This window comes from Myotis daubentonii, chromosome 2 (genome assembly GCF_963259705.1).
Source record: "Myotis daubentonii chromosome 2, mMyoDau2.1, whole genome shotgun sequence".
In the NCBI taxonomy this organism is placed as follows: Eukaryota; Metazoa; Chordata; class Mammalia; order Chiroptera; family Vespertilionidae; genus Myotis; species Myotis daubentonii.
This window is the reverse complement of record NC_081841.1, coordinates 204853449-204880808: the sequence shown is the minus strand read 5'-3', so window position 1 is coordinate 204880808 and position 27360 is coordinate 204853449. Positions and strand designations below refer to the sequence as shown.

Genomic DNA, 27360 nt, shown 5'->3' with positions numbered 1-27360 from the left:
TTGGCTCAGTGGATAGAGCGTCGGCCTGTGGACTCAAGGGTCCCAGGTTCGGTTCCGGTCAAGGGCATGTACCTTGGTTGCGGGCACAACCCCAGTGGCGAGTGTGCAGGAGGCAGCTGATCGGTGTTTCTCTCTCATCGATGTTTCTAACTCTCTGTCCCTCTCCTTTCCTCTCTGTAAAAAATCAATAAAATATATTTTTTTAAAAAAGGAACTCTCCTCCCTTGGGGCCTTTCCTACCTCCAATAGCTTTTCACCGACATACAAGTCAGATCCATGGAAAAGGAAGTTTGAAGACCTGAAAATCATGCCTACTCATTTTTCAAACACGTAAAGAATTAAAATGTTGGCTCTTTTGAATTATAGATATTAGTGTGAAAAACCATACATTTACACACCTTTGCTCTCTTGCAAAGTTGCTGCATGATGTACAAGAATCACACTATTAAACTCAACAAACAGAGAGAGCATAGGAATTGTCATGAAGTATAAAATGACATATGCAAGGTGCATTAGACAGGTGTTAGGGAACACATAACATAAAATTATTAAAGGCCCTAACCGGTTTGGCTCAGTAGATAGAGCATCGGCCTGCGGACTCAAGGGTCCTGGGTTCGATTCCGGTCAAGGGCATGTACCTTGGTTGGGGGCACATCCCCAGTGGGGAGTGTGCAGGAGGCAGCTGATCGATGCTTCTCTTTCATCGATGTTTCTAACTCTATCCCTCTCCTTTCCTCTCTGTAGAAAATAAAATATATTTTAAAATTATTAAAGAAGTCTTCACAAAGGTGGTTTTAGTCAAGTCTTGTAAAATAAGTAGATTTCCAGGCGTGTGTGATTAAAGATAGCCCCAAATTCTTTACCAACCCTCCTCCTGAGAGACAAATTCCCATTAATTTCTGTTTAAATCTAGGCTGGCCTTCGTGACTTGTTTAACCAATAACATGTGGCAGAAGTGATGTTCTAGAACTTCTGAGGTTAGGTCATAAGGCTTGCAGCATCTGCTGGGAACCCTGGAACCATCTGTGGGAGCCCTGGTCAGCGTCCCATCTATGTCCATTACCTGAGACCGCAATGCTGGAAAGCCACATGTAGGAACTCCGGTGGACAGTCTCAGCTGAGGCCAGCCTTCCAGTCATCCTCGCCTAAGTGTGTCATATGAAAGACTCCGTTTTAGACTTTCTAGACCAGTCCATCTACCAGTTGAATAGTCCCAAGTGCTCCATCAATACCAACAGAAGAGTCATCCTTGCTTGCTGAGTTTGGCTTCAATTCCTGATCCTCAAAAATCATAAGATACAGAATAATAAAGTGGCTTCTGTTTAAAGCCCCCCGGGTCTTCAGGTAGTTGGCTATGCAGCAACACATCACTGCATCAGCAGGTAAACAAGTGGGGAAGAACCTTCCACATAAAACACACACACACGCTATGCTCCACCCACACCGAATGAACTCTGTTGTTTCCTACGTACACTCTGCCCACCTGTCTCACTGCACCTGCCACGTGCCCTAGCCTCCTCCGCCATCCCCAAATTCCAAATCCTAAATAAGCTTTCTCGCAGCCCTTTCCCCAGCAGAAGAGCACTTGCTGCCTCTTGTGAACATGTATACGTCCACCTCTCAAATAACTAGGGAGGCACCGTCCCCTTTTTCTGCAGCAGTACAGATTTGTGCCTTTTGTTCCAATTACTTACTATGCCCCCTTTCACTCCCCAAAGTGTCCCATTTTAGCCCACAAATCACCTGGTCACCCTGTGCTTACCACATTACTTTGAATTGCAGTTATTTGTGTAGAATTTTCTCGCTTCTTCTACCTAGGCTATATGGTTACTTGCAAGCAACTACCAGGTATCACCTTCAGTAACTATCTACGAAGCATCTAGTGTGGCAGATGTTGCACAGTGTTGTTCTGAATGTCCCGACTTTCCCCTGCGCTTGGTGCCCTGACGCCGTTAGGCCAGAACACCTCGCAGCTGACACAGGCTTTGCTGATGAGAACGAAGTCCACTACTTGGAAAACATTATTTCACGTTGGTTTCCTGTAGAAACAGACAGTACAGAGGATACCTGAGACAGAATACATACATACATACATACATACATACATACATACATACATACGAGAAGTGACTACTGGGCCCTCCTCTTTTCTTTACCGAGTCACATCCAAAGTTTGGGTGTCGGGGCATTGCGAGAAACCCACCAGGTCAGCGAAGCCCAGAGCCCTGGCCCACTCTCCAGGCTGGTGGACAAGAGGGGGGAGTGGCTGTGTCGGTCTGGTTCGTGTCTAGGATTTTAGACCCTATTTTCTTGCTGCAATCAGCACATTACCTAGTTACTAAGGGGGCAACCTTCTTTCATTGACATTGGACCTACCTAACGTCAGTGCAGCAACCTGGCCACCACCAACTAGAAAGACACTCAGGAAAAGCTTAATCAAAGAAGTCAGCAGCACTGTTACTAACGAAAGCTGTGGGGAAATGGAACTTACCTAGCTGGTAAAGGCTAATGGAAATAAAATGCTCAAAACCTGCGATTTCTAGACTGTTCTTCCAACTCAACCATCACATTTAGTCAATGCTTCTTTTAAAACTCTGGTCTTTATAAAAGTGAAATCTCTTTTCACTCCCATAAGGCGTTAGGCCTTTGTAAGGTAGGCTCAGTTTTGGCATCTGATCCTCCAAATGTGAAATGTTCTTAGAAAATGAACTGTGGCTCATACATTCATTACAATAAATTTTATAAGACTGATTTTATTTTCAAATTTTTGGAAATTGTTTTAGAAAAAAATAAAATGACAAGAACACATATAAAAACTGAAATCTTTCACAGAACTATGAACTCTCAGCAAATACTTTTGAAGTGTCTGAGTCCCTCTCCTGGAATCACTTCTAAAATGTTCCTCCAGCCCTAACCGGTTTGGATCAGCGGATAGAGCATCGGCCTGCGGACTCAAGGGTCCCAGGTTCGATTCCGGTCAAGGGCATGTACCTGGGTTGCGGGCACATCCCCAGTAGGAGATATGCAGGAGGCAGCTGATGGATGTTTCTAACTCTGTATCCCTCTCCCTTTCTTTCTGTAAAAAATAAAATATATTTTTAAAAAATGTTCCTTCATTATGTGACTAACCTCCTCAAGTCTTTCCTAAGTTTGATGTATTTAATCTCATAAAAGTGACAAATAATTTTAAACCATTTAAAACAAAAGAAAGAGTAAAATGAGGAAGACAGGCCTCTTGTGTTAGAGAAAAGTCACATCCTTGAAGGAGTTTTGTAACATGCAGAACACAGGACAGGCTTCAAGAACAACAAAACATTCTGTGCACTTACATTACTTAAATGTGAACAGCTGCTGTTATCTTCCTCTATAAAAAGTGGCAAGCCAGCTCTGGCCAGTGTGGTTCAGTTGGTTGGGCACCATCCTGTGCACCAAAAGGTTGCCGACTTGGTTCCCGGTCAGAGTACAGGTTGGGTCCTAATTGGTGTGTGCTTGGAAATCAACCAATCAATGTTTCTCTTTCACATCAATGTTTTTCTCTCTCTCTCTCTTTCTCTCTCCCTCTCCCTCCATCCCTTATTCTCTCTAAAATTAATAAATACATATTTCTTAAAAAGTGGTAAGCTATATGCATTCAAGTACATTTTTAATTGCGGTTCATATAGATTTACACTTGGGAAGAGGCTGAAACAAAAACAAAACCAGCTAACAGAGCTGTTAATAAAAAACTTATTAATTATTGTGAGAAGCAATCAAATGAAAATCAATCTTAGATAACAAAACAAATTGCCAATCACATAAAGACATTTTATTTTTTATTGAAATTTTCCACTCTCAGGAGATCCTGGATATAATAAAGGAATACATAAAATAGAAACAGTTTAAGTAAATGTGATTATTTGGTTCATTTCAGAAGGTCTACTGGTCCAACTGCCAGCCACACGAGTCTCTGAGTTCTCAACGAAGTGTAACCAGTTCTTCCGAAGAGGTAGGGTGAATGGCAACCGTGTTGTCAAAGTCGGCTTTTGTGGCTCCCATTTTGACTGCAACAGCAAACCCCTGCAGCATTTCATCACACCCAATTCCTTGCATATGGATCCCAACCACCTGGGAAACAAAAGAGAAAGATACCTGCTATTTAAAAACCTCTAAAAAACTTACATCTCTAATGACACAGCCCACAGGCCCTGCGTGGTGCTGCCTCAACATCCCTCCACAGCCCACCTCACACAGCCCTCCCTCTCTCCCGAGCACTCACACGTGCTCTCGCCTTTGCACAAATTGTTCACTGTCTGGACAATCTTCCCTCTCCTCTTTGAAGGGTTAAAGCCCATTTATTCTTTAAATAGCTATTCATCTTTCCCTACCAAGTTAAACTATCACTAAATGATCTCTCACTACCAATAATTCCCCACCATGGTTCTATCACAACTGCAATGTTCTATTTTTGTTTGGGGACCGGACAGTTGCAGTCCATCTTATCCAGGTGAAGGGGCCCCTATCTGCTTGCGTTCCCCGCTCTATCCCTATGGCCAAGCACAAACATGGCCCTTAGGAGGCACTCAGTCCATAATGTTGGATGACTGAACAAAGGACTATAAAGAGCCATTTGTTTCAACTCACCATTTCCAGTGAGGTTTCTCACTATATTTTCAAACTATGAGTTTAATGTTTACTTTCAGCAAATACTTTTAGGGTAACCACTCCATTGAAAAACGAAGTTAGAGAACCTAACATTTAGCCACAAAAATATTTTGTTTAAAAAGAAATCAAGAATATACTTACTGTTACTGAATGGTACACTTAAAAATGGTTAAGATGGTAAATTTTATGTTATGTGCTTTTTACAATTAATAAAAAGTATATCTCAACTTAAAGCAAACAAAAAAATCCCAAATCATGTATTATATATGCACTATAGAGAAGATTTTTAAATATTGTAATCTAAATTGAATTTGTAACACCAGAGTTTCTGATGATGGCAGGAACTTCACATTATTCCTCTCCATATATCAGTTCTTAGTCTTTTTTAAAAAATATATTTTTATTGAGTTCAGAGAGGGAGAGAGAGATAGCTACATCAATGAGAGAGGATCATTGATTGGCTGCCTCCTGCACGCCACCTACTGGGGATCGAGCCCCCAACCCAGGCATGTGCCTTTGACCAGAATTGAACCTGGGACCTTTCATTCTGCAGGCCAACGCTCTATCTACTGAGCCAAACCAGCTAGGACCCAGTTCTTAGTCTTTATTAGACTGTCTGGTAATGTTTATCAAAAGAATGAATAATAAAAGGTATGAATAACAGATATGATAAGTGAGGGGCCCTGCTGATTGAACATCTGGAAAGCTTAAGCTACTGAGGCACATTCAAGGTCAAGAAACAGCGACCTTCATTTTGCTGCCAACCCACTTCCTTTCTTCCCTTTGGTCTGATTCTCTGCATTGCCAGTCCGCAGTGACCTTGACTTTTGTAAACCAGGGGCCATGTTTTATGACCACTGTCCCTTGTGGAGCCATGTTCCCAAAACATATTGCTAAGTTGCATTTCAATATTTAATTTAATTTGTAGAAAAGTCCAATAGGCTCTAATACCAAAACAAAACCTACTTCAAAAATTCTGTTTTAAAAAAACCTGTTCTGCCCTGACTGGTTTGGCTCACTGGATGGAGCGTCGGCCTGGGGACTGAAGGGTCCGGGTTCGATTCCGGTCAAGGGCATGTACCTTACTTGCAGGCACATCCCTGGTGGGGGGTGTGCAGGAGGCGGCTGATCGATGCTTCTCTCTCATCGATGTTTCTGACTCTCTATCTCTCTCCCTTCCTCTCTGTAAAAAATCAACAAAAAAACCCAAAAAACAAAAAACCTGTTCAGCCCCGCCAGCGTGGCTCAGTGGTTGAATGTTGACCTATGAACCAGGAAGTCACAGTTTGATTCCTGGTCAAGGCACATGCCCAGGTGCGGGCTTGATTCCCAGTAGGGGGTGTGTGGGAAACAGCTGTTCAATGATTCTCTCATCATTCATGTCTCTGTCTGTCTCTCTCTCTTTCTCTCTCTCTCCCCCCACTTCATCTCTGAAATCAATAAAAATATATTTAAAAAAACAACCTGTTCAAATTCAAACCAAAACCACAGTAAGCTACCACTTTGTATCCACTAGGATGGCTATAATAAAAATGATAATAACAAGTGCTGTCCAGGGTGTGGAGGAATTGGAACCCTCATACATGGCTGAGGGGAATGTAAAATGGCAGCCACTTTGGAAAACAGTTTGGTAGTTCCTCAAAAAGTTAAACCAAAAATAGATAATTTTACTAATTAAACTTCCTCTACATCACTGATTGGTTATATTAAGTTTATCTTGCATTAAATTCTTACATTTAACAATATATTTGAGTTTCCTATCTATTCTGGTCTATTGGCCCGTGACAGGGAGTCTTCTGTGGTTTTCAACCTTTCCCCTAATGTTGGTGGTGGACCCTTTTTTCTAAATAAAACATTATGAAGAACCTGAATATACAGACAGACAGATAAAAGTGGGTCCACACCAGTTGAATCAGAGAAGGCTTAATTACTTGGTCTCCTTCCCCCCCACCCCACCAAAATGCCCCCATCCTTGCCAACCTTAAAGTCACTCTTTAGCTTACTGGGAATTTCCCATACCTTCTCCTCTTTGTTAGCACAAATCATTTTCATCACACACTTTGTTTTCCTTTTGGTAACCGCATGATACATTGGGGTAAAGGTGGTTGAATAGGTCTTCACATTTTCTTTTCCATATTTAGAAATGGCCTCATCTATAATGTACAGGGGGGAAAAGCATTATCAAAAACTAAACAATTCCACTGACCCATCAAAGAGAGCAAGAAATACATAACTTCCATCCAATCATGAAGAAATGCCAAACAAAACCACAATGAGTGATAGTCTACAAAATAAATGTTGATGTCGTGAAAGATAAAAGACAGGAATTTTGTCTCTCGGTTAAAGGAGACCAAAGAGGTATAAGAACTAAATGCATTATCCTCGACTGAATGCTGGACTTGAGAGGAAAAAAATGTTAAAAATGGCATGATTTGAGATAACTGGCTAAATCAGGATAAGGTCTAAAATTGAGGTAATAGCATATGAATGTAAATTTTCTTGTTGAAAATTGCACTGTACTTCTGTAAGGGGATGACCTGCTTTTGGGAAAGAGATCCTGAAGTGTGTGTGTGTGTGTGTGTGTGTGTGTGTGTGTGGAAAGAAATTGATAAAGTAAAAATGTTAAGGGTATTAAAGAGTCCTCTATACTATTTTATCCTTTTTCTTTATATTTGTAATTAGTTCAAAAACAAAAAAACAAAGAGGTTGACAGGGTGGTGTGAGGAAAAGGAACTGTACTCTCAAAGTGGCAGTCGTCGGGGAGGAAACTGGAACTGTGACAAGAGGCTAACAAAAGGCCTGTAAGCTGGGGGGCTGAGTAGACTTGGTCAGCTGACAGGCACCTAGTTTAAAGTTAAGGGTAGAAGGCAGGAAACCGTAAATGACCTTCCTTTTTAAATACCTACCTTCCGTGAGGCCCACTGTGCCAATAGGGGGGTGGCTGAAGACCACCGTGGGGATGTTGTCATAGTCTAATTTGGAATCTTCTTTGCATTCAAAAAGTCTGTGGGCAAGTTTTCGGCCAGCAGCGATGGCAACTGCAAAGGTATTTTAAAATCAGTGGTTAGTTTATTGCTCATTCTAACATAGCAGAGCTGTTCTAACATTTGCTCATCTTGCTTAACATGCTAGTTCTGACAAAGCTTTATACCAATGCTCACTATACTATCTAGTTCAGTATGACGAAGACATATCAACGCTTTAGTTAACAATTCAAAATCAAGGGCTTATTATGACCAAAAAAAAAAAAAAGACACGTTTACAGGTTCCCAGTCATTTGGTAGTCACCTACTTAATGAGGATATTAGTTTTGTGATACAATATTTATAGAGCAAACTATATTTGTTTTGAGCATCTTCAGCTCTACTTTATAACCATATTCAATTCACACTAATATTTTAACATCTATTTTTAAAATTATTTATTTATCTATCTACCAACCTATCTATTTTTTTCATTGATCTTTAGAGAGAGAGGAAGGGAGAGGGATAGAGAGTGGAACATCGACCAACTGCCCGGGCAACCTGGGCATGGAACCGACAACCATTTCCGTTCTGAGGTAAGACCCAGGGCCATTTTGGAATGGCTGGTGAGGTCCCAGAGGGGGAATGGAGTGAAAGCGGATGGAGTGGTGCTAATAGGTAGAAGTGGGACAAAGGGCTTGAAAAGGTGCCAGTTAGCTCAGGAAGCAGGTTGCAGTACAGATTCAGAGGATGGGGTCAGTCTTGGTTGTATCAAGACTAAATAGTCATATAAGAGTGCCACCCTAAATTACTTCTTCCCAAAGTCAACCACACACAACCCAGATTCTCACTTTCAGCGTTCTTCAGAGGATGACTGTTATCATCGATATAAAAATGTCAGTCTTCACTAAGCATTTTTGTTTATTTTAAATATATTTTTATTGATTTCAAAGAGGAAGGGAGAGGGAGAGGGAGATAGAAACATCAATGATGACAGAGAATCATTGATTGGCTGCCTCCTGCACACCCTACACTGGGGATCAAGCCCGCAACCCAGGCATGTGCTCTGACCTGGAATCGAACCATGACTTCCTGGTTCATAGGTCGATGCTCAACCACTGAGCCATGCTGGCTGGGCTTTTAAACCAAAAATGAGTATTGTTCATAAAATGTCAGGCACCCAACCAACATCTATTTCAATACATTTTTTATCATTTTGATCATATAACATGTCATCCTTTGGCTTTGCTTAAGCTGATTTGACTGTGAACAGCAAAGCTGTTTTACACAAGACACAGAGCCTCCCTTACCCGAGAAAAGAAGAAACGTTACCTGGAGTAAGAAGAGCCTTTCCACACACATCCCCAACTGCGTAGATGCCTTTTACATTAGTATTCTGGAATTCATCTACGATGATGTGACCTTTGGCGTCAGTCTGAATCCCCTACAATTGCGAATACACATGATGTAAATATTTGGTCTATCTACAAAAAAATGGCAGATCAAATCTCGGATCCACCTCATTTTAGGCACCGCTTTAGCCTGAATCTCTGAGAACCACAAGATGAGAAACATCTTTGCAAACTAGAGTGCTTCGTATCTTTTGCTTAATTTAAAAAGGAAATATTTTATCTAATTTTGAGGTATTTTAACAGGTTTTGACTTTGCAATGAACAACCCACTTGGCCAGGTAAAATGAAACGGAATCATTCAACTAGCAGACATGTTACTTGCTCTCCCCATGGAGTCCACTTAGGACAGTGCTCTCCAACTTTCTCCCCTGCAGCACTCCTCCTGAAGTGTACTAGCTCGAACCTTAGCGGGGCTCGGCCCGAAGCAGTCATCAAAAGCAGAGCTGTTTGAAGCTTACCATTTTATCTTTAAAAATCCAAGCAAATGTTGTGTTCTACTCTAACTGTTCCTTTTAACCAATCCCCTACCCCATATATTGAGTTAAATTTTTGCTCCCAAGATGTGTCATGCTCATCTTGTGGCTTTCTAGACCCCAGGTGTACATACTCCCGTGTGAAAAATAGAACAGAAGTAGGAAGTAGGTAGCTCAGTGGTTAAGAGTGTATTGCCTTTGAAGCCACATAGAGCTGAGTTCAAATCTCAGCTCTGCCATTTACTAGCTATGAGACCTTGTATAACCATCTATTTATGAACAAATATTTGAACTTCTAGTACAAATGAGGCATTAACCTAGTCACTGTGAAAACAGCGGTAACACAGACATTCTCCTGGCTCCATAGAGTTACGGCCATGAATTATTTACTAACTCTGTGCTCCTGGTTTCCTCGTCCTTACACCTCAAAGAGCTGGTGGCAATATTAAATCAGGTTAGCAACATGTGGACAAGGCCTACACATAGGAATCATTCCATCTGCATTACAAATACAGATCTTAACACTGAATGGGATTGAAGACTTCGCCTTTTTTTTTTTTTTAACTCAGCAAATATAGTTGAAAACTGGACCTGCCAATGCCTATATCTGTACAAAGGCAAACATCACTAGAAAGGTAAAAGGCTGAATGACCAGTCTTGTTAATATGAAAATAGTTTCAGTAAATTTCACTGAACAGTAAGATTAAAAATAAGGAAAACATCTCCCTGGATATTTTATTTTTTTATACCTTTTATAGAAATGAAAAAGGAATCTATATTGTAACAGATATTAATATTAGAAGATAAAATATAAATATTACAAACTTCTCCAGAAGCTCCATCAAATGTATAAACCGCAAACACGTAAAATATCTATTATTATTAGAAGAGTAGTACAGCATCTCAAAAAAATCATCACCACCACCAACAGCAGCTGATGAACATTTATTGAGTTCATACGATAAGCCGGAATCTCAGATAATTACTTGGCAGGCACTTTCCCATTTATTCTTCTCTTCAACTCCATGAGGTAAGCACTATTATTATTCCCATATTTACATGAAGCAATTCAAACTTCAGAGTGATTATGCTGCTTGTTTAATAAGGCCATGCAAGTGACAAGTAATAGAACTAAGGTTCAAAACTGGGTAAAATTCTGAGACCCACACCCACGCTACTCCACTAGACTTTCCTTCAAAATTTAAAAGTGCAAATAAGAATGCTACTTATAACACTGGTAGATCAGCTTCACATCTGTTTCCATCCCCAAGTGCCACAACGTCCAGACGATTTATACACCCAGCCATCAGGATTAGCGTTGCAGACCATAAGGAATAATTACAGGGCTTTAAAAGGACAAGTATCACAGTAAAAAGGAAATCTGGAAGAAAGAGGCCAGTCAGGAAGCTGCTCAACAATCCAGATTAGAGGTGGCAGGGACCTGATCTAGGGTGATGACACTAAAAAAGATAATCTTTAAAGCAGCAGCAATGGGGTTTGGGGACAAACTGAATGCAAGGAATAAAGAGAAAAAAAATCCAATAGAACCCACCAAAATTTGGGGGGTCTGGGTGGGTCAGGGAGAACGCAGGGCTACTCAGGGATTCAAGGATGTTTTGGGCAGATTAAATCAGCTTACCAGTTTGTTTAAATTCAGGCCCTTGGAATTTGGGTCCCGCCCAATGGCCCAGAGAAGGCAGTCAACATCTGGAATCGTGGTCATGATGGGTTTCCTACCAGGAACTGAAGTAACCATGGAGACTTCCAAGCCCGAGGAAGTCTTTTTAATTTCCTTGACCTATTGGCAAATAAATGTGTTACTTGTAGGTGAGGGAGGAAGGAAAGCAACGAGGAAATGAAAATACTTAACATTAAAAAAAAACCCAACTGAATCCTACACGTGAATGTCACGTGCTGACACAGTTATTTCTGCTCCAAGGCCACCAACACCAGAACTCCCAGGACCCAAGACTGTTTCTCAGTTGCCCCAAATCATCTAGCCAACAGCCAGAAATGTCAGCTCATGTCACCCTCCTAATGCTTCAGCTTAAAAACAGAGTATCCTAAACGGTACCTTTAAAAACTGTGACAAGATTTAAACTCATAAATCTAAGCACAGATTTATGCAACTGGAGTATGGGGAAGAGGAAATGGACTATAGCAGCACCACTAAGAAACTTCATACACTACAATCACTGCTCCTTCCTGGACATTCAGAAGCAGAATTGGGGGGGGGGGGGGCCTGCGCCGTAAGAATTAGGTCAGGAGAGCAGAGGCCTTGCACAGTTCAGTGAAGGTTTCAGATGACTCTGATGTTGATCCCACCGCCAATCTGGCACTTTCACACTCACAAAGCACAGTCCCATTTACTATTTTACTTGATGTGGCCTATGGTGAAAGGGTGAAACTATGGGGAAAATAATCACTTTTACAAGCCTAATGCTCCAGGAAAATTCTGAAATTTAGGCGAGTCCCTGAGGAGTAAAGCACTTTGTAATTCTTTCCACCTGCAAAATCCAAAAAGGTGTGCTTTAAAAATAGATTCCCCAATAATATTTCCTGAAAAATAAATATACACCTGAAAAATAAGGATGTTCAGTAAGGCATCTAAGCATAAAGAATTAGTTTTAGTTCCTAAATCCAACAACCAGATTTCTAATATTTTATACCTTGGCTTCATTAATACATTAATGAGAAATATAGCATTTTAGAATAAAGAAAAGAATTGGTAGTACTCTAGAAATTGACTAGAAGGAATCAATTGACTGGGGTACACAAGAGTTTCTATTTATAAAACTAATGGGGTGAGGCCAAAAGCACAGAGTGTGATTCATGACAGACGACTGAAGGCTGTAAGCGTGCCCTGGCTGGGTCATACTTCATACCTGCGAGTGCTTCAGGACCTCTATGCCAGCATTCTCCAGCTCTTCCGTGCAGTTGGAACTGATTATTGAATCAAAACTTCTAAGTACCTGTATACAAATAGAGGCAGCAGAGGGATGGTGGTAGGAAAGGAAAAAACTTGATTAAAATTTATGCCACAAATTTGGGAGGGAAATTTCAATATCATCCCCCCTCTTATCTTCGTCTTTATTTGTTTGTTTGTTTTGTTCTGTTGATCCTCATCCAAGGATATATATTTTTCCCATTGATTTTTAGAGATTGGAAAGGAAGGCGGGAGGGTGGGGAGAGAGAATCATCGATGTGAGAGAGACACATCTATTAATTGCCTCTTCATATTCTCAGAACCAAAGCTCATTAATCTCCCTCCCATATCTATGGAAGCACTTTATTTTTTCTTAATTGAGTTCAGAATATCAAGTTGAGGTGGGAAGATCAGGGAACTGGTAAGTTATATCTTCGGAGGCATTTACATATTCTTTAACATTGCTGTTACAACAATATTCTCACAGCATTCACTTAGTCTTTGTCAGAATGCTATCATTCGTTTAAATTAGTAGACATGCAGTGAGTGTCTATTTTTGGGATTTATTCTAAAAGGTGCTAGGAGGATATAAATATGGTTATGAGCACCCTCTTCCCTCTTCAGTGGAGGAGAAAGACGTGCAACTCTTGCAAGCTAACCTGAGGCCAACACTGTAAATCATTCATTCTATCAACACATGTTTATTAAGCTCTACTATGTGGAAAACACAAAATATCAGAATAAAAGACAGACTAAGAATTAACTTAAAGGATGTACAGATTACAGATAAGGTGGTTTATAAAAGATAGAAATTATACAGAAGAAAACAGGGAAGATTTCATGGAGAACATTGGAATTTGCATCGGATCTCAATGACTTGGGTAGGGAAAGACCCTTAAGTAGAAGAGTCCATATACAGATAAGGAGATGGGACCAGGTTACAGATGGAGAATAGCACACAGGCAGGTTTGAACAAAAGAAATCTGAAGAAACGAAGTGGGAAATAGACTAGAGAGGGTTCAACTCCTTCTGGAAAACAGGGGGTATGTCTGATGAGGCTGCTTTTATGAGGGCTCAGTCTATACGCTGAGAGATGCTCAAATCTGAAAAATCACAACAGTAGGTCAATATGCCAGGAAATATATTTATGGAGGGCTTGGTGGTGATGGTGATAATGACAGAGAGGACAATGATGACCTTGGTGACAGGATGATAGGAGTCATGGAAGAGGAAAAGGATACTCAGTGGGAAAGGCAGGTTTTTGGGGGGAAAAATGGAAAACCCACATTTTCTTACACATTATTGGTGAAAGTCTATCCTAATTCTTCTTAAGGTATGTATGCAGCCTCAAAGATGGTATTCGTCACAGGGGAGATCGTGGAATTGATAATGCAGTAGATTTAATAGTCAGCTAAACTAATTAAAGGAGGCAATGAATCTAATGAGATGTGACCAAGCCTCTTTCAAACAAAAGAAGACACAATGAAAGACAAGTAAGACTGGTAACAAGGAAACAACCTAAGGTAAGTAATTAACCTATAGAACCGGGTGACACTGGATAAATAAATGGATAGTATTAATTTAAGCAGAACTGTCAGATTTTAAAAGCATTTATCACTTACATTAATAAGCTTTAGTGTCTAATATCCCCAGAATTAAGCATTATTATCATTTGTTAATTTTCACTTAAGATGCTGAAATAGCTATTCTTTGTTTGCCCTTATGAAGTTCCATGACTATGAGAATCACACAGCCTTGAGCTAATTAGGAGCCACATGAATTCTATAGTATAACACCATTGAAACAGGAAATAGAATTGACATAATAATCTACATTTTTGCTACCAGAATTTTTGCTTTTTTTCCAAAATTCTCAATATTACTTCCAGTTGGATTTCAATGTTCATACGGGGCTTCCATGACTGCCCGAGGGAGGCTATTCTTTTAAATAACAGTTGTTACTGTCTAGCAACTTTCTCTTCCCATAGGATCCTCTTTCTTTCTCTAGATATGTCTTTGTGATAATACATATGCAACACACCCTAGGCAGAGTAAAGGTGCGGGGGGCGGGGGGGAGGTCATGAGTTATTATAGGCTACCTCTAGATTAGAGTTATACTGGGACAGGGAGGAAAGGGAGAAGAGTCTGAGGCATTGGAGATGGGAGAGGGCAAGAAGCCCAAGTCGACGTGGCTCTCGGCAAACAAGCCACTTTTCCAAACGCAGGAGATTAACCACCCTACTGACAGACTGCTGCAGTTTATTTGCTTATTTATGTATTAAATTCAGGCTAGCTATCCCTCTGCCTTCCTCCTTCCTTCCAATTTGCTGGATGCATTCCAGCAATGCAAAATGCAACATGGCCTATGCAAAACATTCAGGACGTAAATCTCCTGGGGCTTAATTATACGACAAGCATCAAAGTCAAAGAGGACGCTCCTCTGAGCACACACTGACCAGCACGGTCAGCTTCCCTCATCTCCCTCCATTTGCTCAAGTAACCAAGAATTTGGATCATAGCATCTAAGTGGTCTAGAATCTGATAAATCCTGTTCCAAAGGCAATAAATGACTTGCCCAAGTCACACTCTTCTTAGGGGCAGGCAGAGTCTCGGGCCAACCCTCCTATGACTGCCCCACACCATGCCTCTGGAAACTCCAATACTGCGCCACAAACCAATGGTGCTCAGTCACAAGTAATCAAAAAACAGGCAAAGCAGCACTTTATCCTCAGTGACAAACAGGGAGGCAGCATTTTAGCAGAAAAAATACTAGCCTGGGCTTCTGAGACCTTAGTTGACGGTCAGTTTTGATATTAATTAGTACTCACAAAACCTCTCTTAGCCTTAAAATGAGGTTAGAGCAAATGACCTATGAGCTTCCTTTATTATTATTTGTTGTTGGTAAAAAAACAAAACAAAACATAACATTAAATTTACCAACATAACCATTTGTAAGCATACAGTTCCAAAGTGTTAAGTATATTCTTATTGCTGTGCTGATCTCCAGAGCTTTTTTTCTCTTGAAAAACTGAAACTCTCTAGCTATTAAACAATACTCTCCATTTCCTCCTCCCTGCAGCTCCCTGACAACCACCCCTATTCTACTTTCTGTGTCTGTGAGTCTGACTACTCTAGATACCCTCACAGAAGTGAAATAATATAGTATTTGTCTTTTTGTGTCTGGTTTATTTCATTTAGCATGCTCCCAAGGATCATCCACATTGTAACACATCAGAATGCCATGCCTTTTTAAGGCTGAATAATATTCCATTATATATATACTAGAGGCCCGGTGCACAAAATTCGTGCATGAGGGCGGGGGAGGGGGCGGGGTTTCCCTCAGCCTGGCCTGCACCCTCTCCAATCCAGAACCCCTTGGAGGATAACCAGCAGTCGGATATTCCCTCACAATCCGGGACCACTGACTCCTAACCGCTCATCTGCCTGCCTGTCTGACCGCCCCTAACCACTCTGCCTGCCTGCCTGATCACCTCTAACCCCTCTGCCTGCCTGCCTGATGGCCCCTAACCCATCTGCCTGCCTACCTGATCGCCCCTAACCACTCTCCCCAGCCGGCCTGATCACCCCTAACTGCTCTGCTTGCCTTATCGCCCCTAACCCCTCTGCCTGCCTGACCACCCCTAACCGCTCTCTCCTGACAGCCTAATCGCCCCTAACCACTCTGCCTGCCTGCCTGATTAACCCTAACCCCTCTCCCCTGCTGGCCTGATCGCCCCTAACTGCTCTGCCTGCCTGCCTGCCTGCCTGATCGCCCCTAATCGCCTCTGTCTCAGCCCTGCCACTGTGGCTTTTGTCCGGAAGGATGTCCGAAAGACGTCAGGTCTATCTGGTCTAATTAGCATATTACCCTTTTATTAGTATAGGTACCACTTTGTATTTATCCATTCATCCACCAATGGACACTTGGGTTGCTTCTACCTCTTGGCTATTGCAAATAATGCTGCCATGAATATCTGCGTGTAAATATTTTTGATATTTTTCCTTTTAATGCAAAGAACTTAGTTGACTGTTAAAAATCCAATAGTACCTGATCGTATAAAATTGGTTTCCAGAATAAGAAATTAAACTGATCCTGTGTGTTTCCTTCTGAAGGCATTTGATACTATCTAGTACCTCATGATAAAAATACCAGCCAATTTGATAGAATCGAAATCATTATTATCAACCAGCAGCTGGGAGCTGGGAAGGACACAAGGCCTAATTCAACTGGCTTCTATGCAGCCCCACATGGAACAAAGCAGCCAACCTCCAGAGGCTTTGCACCCTAGTTTTTAGTGACAACATAAGAGAAAATTCTCACTGTAGGTTTTGTAAAAGGTTAACATCAAGGAAGGAGAAGGTAAAAGGACGGAACTTACCTTATCGTGTCGTATCATGAGTGATGTCTTGGAGCCCAGGGCAGAGAGGATCCCCGCTATCTCCACGGCGATGTATCCTGCACCGACAATGACGCTGCGGCTGAAGTGAAAGCACAGGGTCGAGATTTTAAAATAAACTTGTTTTTGAATAATTTTAGGTTTACAGAAAAGTTGAAAAGCTAGTACAGAGATGTCCTGTATACTTCTGCCCAGGTTTTCTCAAAACTGATATCTTACGTAACCATGGCACAGTTGTCAAAACTAAGACATTGACAATGGTACAATTTGAATGAATTCATTTAAATTCATTTATTGCTAGCAATGCAAGTTTAAGAAATGATTTTAAAATGTTTAATGCAAAACAAAAAAAATAAAGTAAAATGTTTAATGCACATTTATATAATCCAATGGCTCTGAGAGCGAGTCCAGGTTGAATTATATCATCCAACAAACAAGACGAGTCATGACCATATGTGTCACATCATTCAACCCTAAAACCAAACAGTACAGGGTGGATCACGAGGGGGAAAAGGCTGCTCTGTAACACGTTTCCATGCTCCACAGACAGCAAGTCTAAAGAGGCTATTTGCTTATCTCAAAGTCAAAAGATTGACTGGTCTGCGTATCTCAACAGGACAACTTCACGGCAGCGTGGAGCGGCAAAGAAACCCTCTGGTCCCACATTCACTGTGGCTCCAGGTGAATTAAGGTAAAGGTGTGGGCATGACTTGTTAGTCACCCCAGCCCCCCTCCGTGAAGGCCTTTATAAAAGCACAGGATTAAGACCTCAAACTGGATTGGCAGCACCCGCTCTGGGAGCAGCCGAGTTGAGCTGCTGAGTCAGGAGTGGGTGTTACTTGGAAGGAGATAAAGTCCCTGCACTAAAGGGTCCCTTCTCCAGTGCCTGAGTGTTGCCTCTTTTCATGAGTGAAGGGAGGATCCCTCTAACTTAGAAAGTCTGCCACTGGGGGCGTCTGCAAATTAGAGAAAATACCTTCCTCCTTATATTTTTCCCCTCCGTGTATCTGAACCCATGACAGACATTTACTAAGGTTATTTGGGCAAACACATAGAAAGCGCGATTTCGGAAAATCTATTTTCGTCAGACTGACAGAGCCTTCATCTGTGCACCAGCTGCTCTGAACACCAGAAGCAGGTATTTGAGACACATTAGCGATTGATGCTGTATCAGGCTGAAGCCAGAAGATAGTTTCAGGGCTTTACTATCCTTCAGAACCATCCTGTGTTTGACTCTGGTCCTTACATTTCTGCAATGGATTCTGACCAAAGGCAGGAAAGACCTGAGTTACTTAATGAGGGGTACGAGTGAATGAGATACCCAATGTCATAAAAAGAGAAGACAGGAGAAGAGAACCAGGAAAGCCAGTGTTTAAGGCTGGGGGTGGAGGGGGCGAGTGTCAGAGGAGAGCCTGAGGGAGCATGAACACCGAGGTCAGGAAGGACACCAGCTTACCCAGGCAATTCTTCCAGCTGAAAGAATCCATCACTGGTTATTCCCAAGCTGGCACCTAGGACAGTGAAATATGGATCACACAGACTGAGCCTTCTCTTGGAAAATAATCACAACATCTTACACAAGAACCGATACTCTCTTAGCCATCATGCTCTCTGTTTTGACAAGTTTTTAAAAATCCTCACTTGGGAAGCTGCCAACCAAGTCTTCCCCTGGTAGACATTTTTTCCCTCCCTCTAGAAATAAGAGCAGTGATGACCAAATAACTGTGAAATTTCTCTGTGAAACAAACATTTGCTCAGCTCTTAAGAGTAGACTCTGCTGGCTCTGCTTCACTCTCCCACCCTCCGATCAACTCCCCCTGGCTGTTATTCCCAAGCATTTGCTTCTGGGAGACTCACCCGGGACCTGGCTCTCCAGTGGATGCGAGGGCACGCCACCTGTTGCAATCAGGATGTGAGGAGCAGTGTACTTTTCCCCACCGACCTCTACTGTGGGCCTGGGGTCCCCGGTGAACGCTGCGTAGCCATTGATGATTTCTATTTTGGCCTGGAGAGGAACCGTGACATGAAAACGTTCGTAAGCTAAAACAAAAACATCTGCTGCCCTTGTCAGAGCTTTCCCTTTCTCCACGGAGGATTCTGAATTTGGGTTTGCTGAGGCCAAGACAGCTTTCAATGTTCGAGTTTCTACAGAACTTCTGTTTAACTGATACTTAGGTAAGGGGATTGCCATTTGACGCTGGAAATGTACAAGTAAGAAGAAATAAAGGTGCTGTGTTTGGCCAGAGACCAAAAAGAATATGCAAGTCACCCCCACGAGGAAAAAGATATTTTTGTCTCCAAAACTTGAGGGGGAAAGTCTCACTTGCAATGGAAACACCATGAAGAATGATGTTGTCGGAGGAGGAACAGAGGGCTAAGAGAGAAAAAAGGATAGAGGCAAAGGTAGCAGAGGCAAAAGAGAAATACTCTGGCCGAGGCAGGAAAACGCGATGTTTCAGGTTTTCTTAAACAAAATGGGGAGAATACCGCCAATTTACATGACAATGAAGGTCCAGGCTAGAGATGCTGAGAACGCAAACCCTCACTTGCTCATACTGTGCCAGGGCCTCCATTTGGGGACTGGAGCTTGCCAGCAAGCTTCTGCCAGCTATGATGCATGTGTTAGCATGCAAATGTGGGCAGCTACAAGGATAATGGCATTATGCAAACAGGATTACAGAAGAGAATGTTGGAACATTTTAGAACATGCTTGGTTCTTCATTGAGTTATTGCCTCTTTTGCAATCACCCCTCCAGGCCTGCTCTGCACGTGCCCTGCTTAATCAGGATGAATCAAGATCAATGCCAAAAGCCGCAAACCTCCACAAAATCCTTCCTACAAGAGGTAATAATTTCTTAGGGGGTGCTAGCCAAAAAGGGGTATGCATCAAGTGGCAATAATCTAGACCAGTGATGGCGAACCTATGACATGCTTGTCAGAGGTGACACGCGAACTCATTTTTTTTGGTTGATTTTTCTTTGTTAAATGGCATTTAAATATATAAAATAAGTATCAAAAATGTAAGTCTTTGTTTTACTATGGTTGCAAAGATCAAAAAATTTCTGTATGTGACACGGCACCAGAGTTAAGTTAGGTTTTTCAAAATGCGGACACGCCGAGCTCAAAAGGTTCGCCATCACTGATCTAGACAAGAGTTTGGAGGAAGAACTGATGAAATTTTTACTTTCATTTCCTAGAGTATTTGACAGAAAGTTTCCTTTCCTATTCAGAATTTCTTCCCCATAACATCAGGGTAAGTTATAGGGCACACCAAGATTTGTGAGTATTAAAAAATGCTGTTTCTTGAGTGATTTTTCTATCACTTTTGCGCTTTAGCTAGCTCCACTTTTTAATAAAATCTGATGTGGGTGTTTTAGTATAACAACTGTTATCTCAACTCATGTCTAATAGACTTAAAATGTCTTGTCATCAGTGCCTAGGGGACTGAAGGCCCCAAATATTTTCCCTTGAATTGGGGATTAAGGTCAGAAAATATCATCATCCAAAAAGAAACCCAAGGAATGATATGAATCAATATAAAAATGTCTGAGGTTAGCCATCTGTAGAAGTAACTCACACTAAAATTGGCTTATCAACAATCTGCTAATGAGATTACAGTGGCCTGAATATCATCAAGAATCTTCTGATCTAGCCTGGCCCGTGTGGCTCAGCAGTTGAGCGTTGACCCAAGAACCAAGATGTTTGGGGTCAGGGCACATGCCTTTGTTGTGGGCTCAATCCCTCAATAGGGGGTGTGCAGGAGGCAGCCGATCGGTGATGTTCCTCTCTCACTGATGTTTCTATCTCTCTATCTTTCTCCCTTCCTCTCGCTCTAAAAATCAATAAAAAACATATTTTTTAAAAAAAGAATCCTCTGATCTAAATATAACCTGTTATGCTGGGAGCCGGTCCATCCTTGCTGTTTCAAGGGACCTGGCATATATGGCATACGGTTCTTAATATGTTTGCTCACCTTCTTGGCGCTGTGTTTTAACCAAAGTCACCTCTCCGAGAAAGGTTGAATCCCCAGGTAGGGATTTTCCCCTGAAGTTAGGGAGGGAATAAAACCCCTCAACTAAGTGCCAGGCGGGTAATTAATCCCTTTAACTACGAACAATCATGCTTAAACTACATAATCTTTTCTCCCTGGAATGGAGATAAGAAACGCCCTAACCTTTGTAATAGAGATTGATAGGATTGAATCAACTGGTATAAATACAGTTGTAACAAGACAGAAAGTCTCAGAACTTAGAACAGAATCACGAAGACAGAACCTACACGGAGCCTAGAGACAGAAGAACTTCGCTGGCGAGAGCATGCCGGAGGATCCTGGACAGGGACTGGCCTCGGAGCTTGGAGGCAAAGCCTGGCGAGAGAGCATGGCAGGGGATCCTGGACTGAACCTGACTGTGGAGTTTGGCAGGAGCGCCTGACTAGAACCTGGTGACTGGACCTGCCTGGAGAACCTGGACAGAACCTGGCTGGAGATCCTAAGCAGAACCTCTCTGGATATCGAGACCAGAACTTGGCTGAAGATCCTGGCTAGGCTGCTGATCAACTGAACGCTGTCTCCGTATCATTCCATCTTCGCCGACTCCGTCCACACCTTTGGGGACCCCTGGACCTGCTGGGGTTGGACCCCAGCACTGTTACATTCAAATCTTAGAAACCGCAAAGTGAGGGCAAAAAGGCAACTGAAGGGTGATGAGATATATGCCGTCAAGAAAGAGTCGATGATGCAAAATTTGTCAATGTCCCTGACACAGTCCCAGTGGGAGAGGTATGATATCTAAGCACTAAGACGGGAAAAGCCTCAGGATAGCCAAGGACAACAGGTATTTGCTAAAGGCAAACCCGTCTTTGCCCAATTTCCTGGATGAGATTTCATTCACAGAAAAAGAAACCTTCTGAACCATACCTTGGACTACTGAGTAGATTTAGCCACCGAGGATGAGGATGCTCTGAGCACGTTTCCATCCACATCATGCTCCTGATTTTAATTAATAAACGGGCATATTCAGTCTCTGATGGGCTTGGCTCCTGGAACAAACTGGAGAGCCAGGTCTACTCGAGATACAGCCATCAGGTGAGACCTGGTCTCCCAACTTTGACACACCTCTCTGTAGAAAAGAGACTGGCCTACCCAGTGAGAGGCTTTCTCTGACAGGTCCACCTCAGAGTCGTTAATCACAAGAGAAGTAACAGAAACAATGAGAGAGACGGGCCATGGCTATGCTTTAGTCTGGCCGGACCTGTTAGCAAACTCAAGCAACAAACCGCAACTTCTCAAAGTTCCAAGCCCAGCATACTCACCTTGGTTAGATTATTTTCATAGATGGTGTTCAGGCGGCTCACGTAGGCGTCCCGTTTTTCCTTTATCACCCTGCGGTGAAACCTGAGTCAGTGCTGAGAAAGAGGATTCTCCTCCTTCAGTTAGTAACTAGGGCATCTATCTGTCCCTGAATCACACCCTCAGCACAAACCCCATGAGTCAATGTCTCTAAAGACAGCCACCCCTCCCTGTGTCCATCTGCTGGCCCCTATGTGGAGAACCCCTATTCTACTCCGTGGAGAATGTTCAGTTGGCATCCACGGTGTATAGATAACGTTTTTCTTTGCACAGAAGACAAAGGTAGCTACTTTGGCACAGTACCTAGCATGGTAGCAATAAGAGCTTATTGGAACTAAGCGGTCGACTGCATCTAAGGGAATAAATAATCTTCAAATCACACTTGCCACTCAATATCTGTTAAATGAATGAATTTGCTAAATATTTTTATTTTTTATTTTTTATTTTTTTTAAAATATATTTTATTGATTTTTTACAGAGAGGAAGGGAGAAAGATAGAGAGTTAGAAACATCGATGGGAGAGAAACATCGATCAGCCGCCTCCTGCACATCTCCCACTGGGGATGTGCCCACAACCCAGGTACATGCCCTTGGCCGGAATCGAACCTGGGACCTTTCAGTCCGCAGGCCGACGCTCTATCCACTGAGCCAAACCGGTTTCGGCATATTTTTAAAAATTTGATGGCTTCAAAAAGTTTATGGCAGCTTCTTAAAAAAATTTAAACACAAAATTGCCACATGACCCAGCAATTCCACTTCTAGGTATTGACCCAAAATAACTGAAGGCACGAACTTGTAGACCAATGTTCATAGCATGATTATTCACAATAAACAAAAGGTAGAAAACCCAAAAGCCCATTGAAAATGAACGGAGAAACAAAATATGGTATATAAATATAAAATAATATCATTCAGCCTTTAAAAGGATTGGAATTCTGACACAGGCACAAGGATAAACTTTGAAAACACCATGCTAAATAAAATAAGCCAGGCATAAGAGGACAAATATTGTACAAAGTACCTAGAACAGGGGTGGGCAACCCCTGGCACCCGTGCCAAACATGGCACGCCAGTAACTTTTGCTGGCACGCGAAACCCTCTCTTATAATCTTCCATTTACAATTTTTTCTTAATATTGACTTTTTTATTTTTCAGATAAATTCAGTGTAGGTGCATCTTAGATAAATAAATAATTTTACATAACATGTATACATTAAAATTAGGGTTGGCACGCAGAAGAATTTTGAGTCAGAGATTTTGCTGGTTTTGGCACGCACTCACAAAAAGGTTGCCCACCCCTGACCTAGAATATACAAAGTAGAAAGTAGAACAGAGATACCGGGGGCTGGAGGAGGGGAGATGAGGTATTGTTTATTTTTTATTTTTTTATTTATTTTTATTTTTATTTTTTTTATTTTTTTAAAAATACATTTTATCCATTTTTTTAGAGAGAAGGGAGAGAAACAGAGAGAGTTAGAAACATTGATCAGCTTCCTCCTGCACAAGAGAGTTAGAAACATTGATCAGCTGCCTCCTGCACACCCCCTACTGGGGATGTGCCCGCAACCAAGGTACATGCCCTTGACCGGAATCGAACCTGGGACCCTTCACTCCACAGGCCGATGCTCTATCCACTGAGCCAAACCGGTCAGGGCAGATGAGGTATTGTGTAATGGGTACACTGAACAACACTGTTTCTGCTTGGGATGATGGAAAAGTTCCGGAAATGGATAGTGATAATGGTTGCACAACACCATGAATATGCTTAATGCTACTGAATTGACAACTTAATCCACTGTACGCCACAAGCATCTGTAGACACAAGCAGCAGACCTTCCCCACACGCCACGTGCATCTATAAAAAAAAAAGTTTTCCCTAAGTGGCAGCCCTGACCAACTTTAAAATCATTTTTCGTGAGAATTTTCAGCTGAAAATATTCAAGAACACCTGCACTGTGAGTAATATATTAATTTTTATAATATTCATTGCAAATTGATTTTTTACATTTAATTCAAAATATCGGGGTGTGTGGGGATGGTTTCCGTTTTAGACATGTGGCAATTACTTGGTTAAAAATGGCTAAAACAGACATTTGATGTTGTGTGTCTGTATACGCACATATTTAATGTATACAGCTTGATGAATATAGAGATAAGTACACACCCGTGAAACCCTCACCACAATTAAAGCCATAAATATCTCCATTACCTCCAAGAGCTTGTAATATATATTTTACCACAATATAGCCCCCCGAAAAAGTTTGTGGAACATTTAATTCTGAAAGAAAAAATACTTATATTTGTGAAAAGAACCCTCTGAGAATGAACACTTACCGCCAATTGAATTTACCATTACAGCTCTGAAATCCGTAATCAACATGATCATGCATGAATTCAGAGTGCACAGCTGTGTTCCACATTATCTGCAAAAAAAGTACCCACAACAGTAGTACATGAGTCCTGAGGGAAGACAGAAATCTCGAATGAAAGGTAACTTTGTAACAGCAGATGATAATAATACTGACCTTTAAATTAAAAATGAAACTATGTATTTTAAAAGAAAAAGTTCAGAAATATGACCAGATTTTATAGGGAGGCTTCTGAAATATTGGGGGAAATTACTTCTAGAGTTAAATTCCCTAGTTTATAAACTCTGAGAAGCAGGATATTATAAGGCTCAGGGTCTTTCCATTAACATCTATTATTGCTTAAATTCTCTTTTGTATATATACTTTTTTTTGTATATATCACTTTTTTTTTTCTTAATTGATTTCAGAGAGGAAGGGAGAGGGAGAGATAGAAACATCAATGGTGATAGAGAATCATTGCTTGGCTGCTTCCTGCACACTCCACCCTGGGGATCAAGCCTGAAACCCAGGTATGTGCCCTGACCAGGAATTGAACTGTGACCTCCTGGTTCATAGGTTGACACTCACTGAGTCACGCCCGGGCTTACCATCGCTTTTTAAGCTTCAGATTTCTTTAAGCCCTGACTTTTGTGATTAGTTCCAGGAAGTGGAATTGCATCTGTAACTTTACAGTACAGTGATTTGGAAGGAAACTATTAGGTAAAGATGAAGACTGAAAACTTTAAGAGAATGAATTCCTATTATGTTTCCAGTAACTATAAACATGCCCTTGTAAGAACATATGTGATCAGACACCTGGAACTCAAAGGTTCAATGCATCTCTTGCGGAATGTAGCCTACAAACTGTAGAAGCCTTTTAATTGCCAACTGATCCTCGTGATAACTGAATTCAAATTGGCATCCGGAACTCTTGATGACAGCCAAACTACCATTTTTCTTGGCCAGACAAGTCTTAATTCCACTTTTGATAAGCCTTAAGATTCCTTGTTTGCACCTTTCTCCCTTTATGCCTAAAGATGAATGAATTGATGGCTACTGGATTCTGTTTCCTTTGCTGAAGTGAAATTCATATACTATAGAATGAATCATTTTATCTGCTAGAGTATTTTTTTTAATGTTTTTATTGTTTTGTTTTTAGAGAGAGAGGAAAGGGGGGGAGGAAGAGAGAGAGAGAAACATCAATTAGTTGCCTCCCATATGCAACCCGACCGTGGATCAAATCCATAACCTAGGTATGTGCCTTGAATGGGAATCGAACCAGAGACCTTTCGGTGCACAGGGTGACACTCAACCAACTGAGCCACACTGGCCAGGGCTATCTGCTAGAGTCTTTATCTTAAACAATACATATGAAAAATTTATCAATACCTCAAATAAATTAATGTTATTTTAAGACACATCACTAAACCTCCTATTATCCTGAGGTACCATATTTATTTACTTCCAGTTTATAGTTTGTACGGTGTTATAGCATCTAACCCTCTGGAGAGGGTGCCTCTGTCTGAACTGCATTTGCTTTTAGACCAGTGATGGTGAACCTTTTGAGCTCGGCGTGTCAGCATTTTGAAAAACCCTAACTTAACTCTGGTGCCGTGTCACATATAGACATTTTTTGATATTTGCAACCATAGTAAAACAAAGATGTATATTTTTGATATTTATTTTATATATTTAAATGCCATTTAACAAAGAAAAATCAACCAAAAAAATGAGTTCATAGGTTCACCATCACTGTTTTAGACTGAGACCTGATCGGGCAGCAGCAGGCCCATCCATCCAGTTCCTTCTCTGCTGTTGCTTCGCTCTACCCTGTGCAAGGGGCAGTTACTCTAGGCGCCAGCCTGCTCTACAGAACAAGAGGTAACTACCCACTGATCTTCAAGAATGCGAAAGCGTTTTGAAATCAGTCGACCCCTACAAAAATATAAGGTCACTATCTGGTACATGTGATCAGAATAGAAGGGTAAGTGAAATATATGGGAATAAAATATTACAAATTCAGTCCACTAGGCAGTATCAGTCCAGATGGTATTTTAAAGTAATGAGGTAGCACCAATCAATAGCAGATTTACTACCATAATTGGTTTAAACTACATATAACTAATTTACATAATCCATATATCCATAATTGCATGATTCCAAGTAGAACAGATTCCAAAATCTAAGACAAAAAGGAAAGAACATTTTTGAGGAAAAATGTCCCACAGAAAACAAGAAATTTTCCTAAGACAGAAAAAAAACCCTCCCTATACTAGAAAACATATTACAGAAAACCTTTCTGGAATAAAACTCAGGCCTGTGTCACTGACGAGATTAGGGTATTTGCTAATTTAACATGTAATCTCAGCCCTGGTCGATATGGCTCAATTGGTTGGGCATCATCCCATGCACCAAAGAGGTCGCAGGTTGGATTCCTGGTCAGGGCACATGCCCGGGTTGTGGGCTGGATCTCCAGTAGGGCATGTGCAGGAGGCAGCCAATCCATCAATGTATGCTTCCCTTTCTCTCTCCCTCTCCCTTCCTCTCTCTCTAAAAATCAACAAAATTTTTTAAAAATAATAATAATAAATAAAATGTAATCTCAGTAACAAAATTTTGTAAGCTTAGGATTATAACATTATAAATTGCATTCAAATGTGGAATAAAATAATTAGCAAGTATAAGCAAGAGTCAGCTTTGGAAATCAGAGCTGTCATTTTTTCCTTTGTCATAGGTAAGGATGAGTTCATTCAAGGTAACCTGCACTATAGCTACTAGCAACAACTATCACTACAGTGGTAAAGAGAATCCATGAGGCTACAGAATGGAAAACTTAAGAAACTTTCACTCA

General features: G+C 41.3%; 1 protein-coding gene across 2 annotated transcripts in view; it reads right to left on the bottom strand.

Moving 5' to 3' along the window:
- Positions 1–3800: 3800 nt before the first annotated feature.
- GSR (glutathione-disulfide reductase) overlaps positions 3801–27360 on the bottom strand; it is a 35331-nt gene continuing 11771 nt past the window's right edge. Inside the window, exons 3-13 of one of the 2 annotated variants that reach the window (XM_059685481.1) lie at positions 24496–24584; positions 22125–22194; positions 18669–18816; positions 18268–18322; positions 16794–16893; positions 12375–12461; positions 11129–11287; positions 8937–9048; positions 7548–7679; positions 6622–6794; positions 3801–4104 (exon numbers count right to left, since the gene is read on the bottom strand). In XM_059685481.1, the coding sequence (XP_059541464.1) occupies positions 3955–4104; positions 6622–6794; positions 7548–7679; positions 8937–9048; positions 11129–11287; positions 12375–12461; positions 16794–16893; positions 18268–18322; positions 18669–18816; positions 22125–22194; positions 24496–24584 (1275 nt within the window). In that variant the 3' untranslated portion in view covers positions 3801–3954. The remainder of the gene's footprint in view (positions 4105–6621; positions 6795–7547; positions 7680–8936; positions 9049–11128; positions 11288–12374; positions 12462–16793; positions 16894–18267; positions 18323–18668; positions 18817–22124; positions 22195–24495; positions 24585–27360) is intronic. The other variant, XM_059685482.1, reaches the window with a different exon arrangement.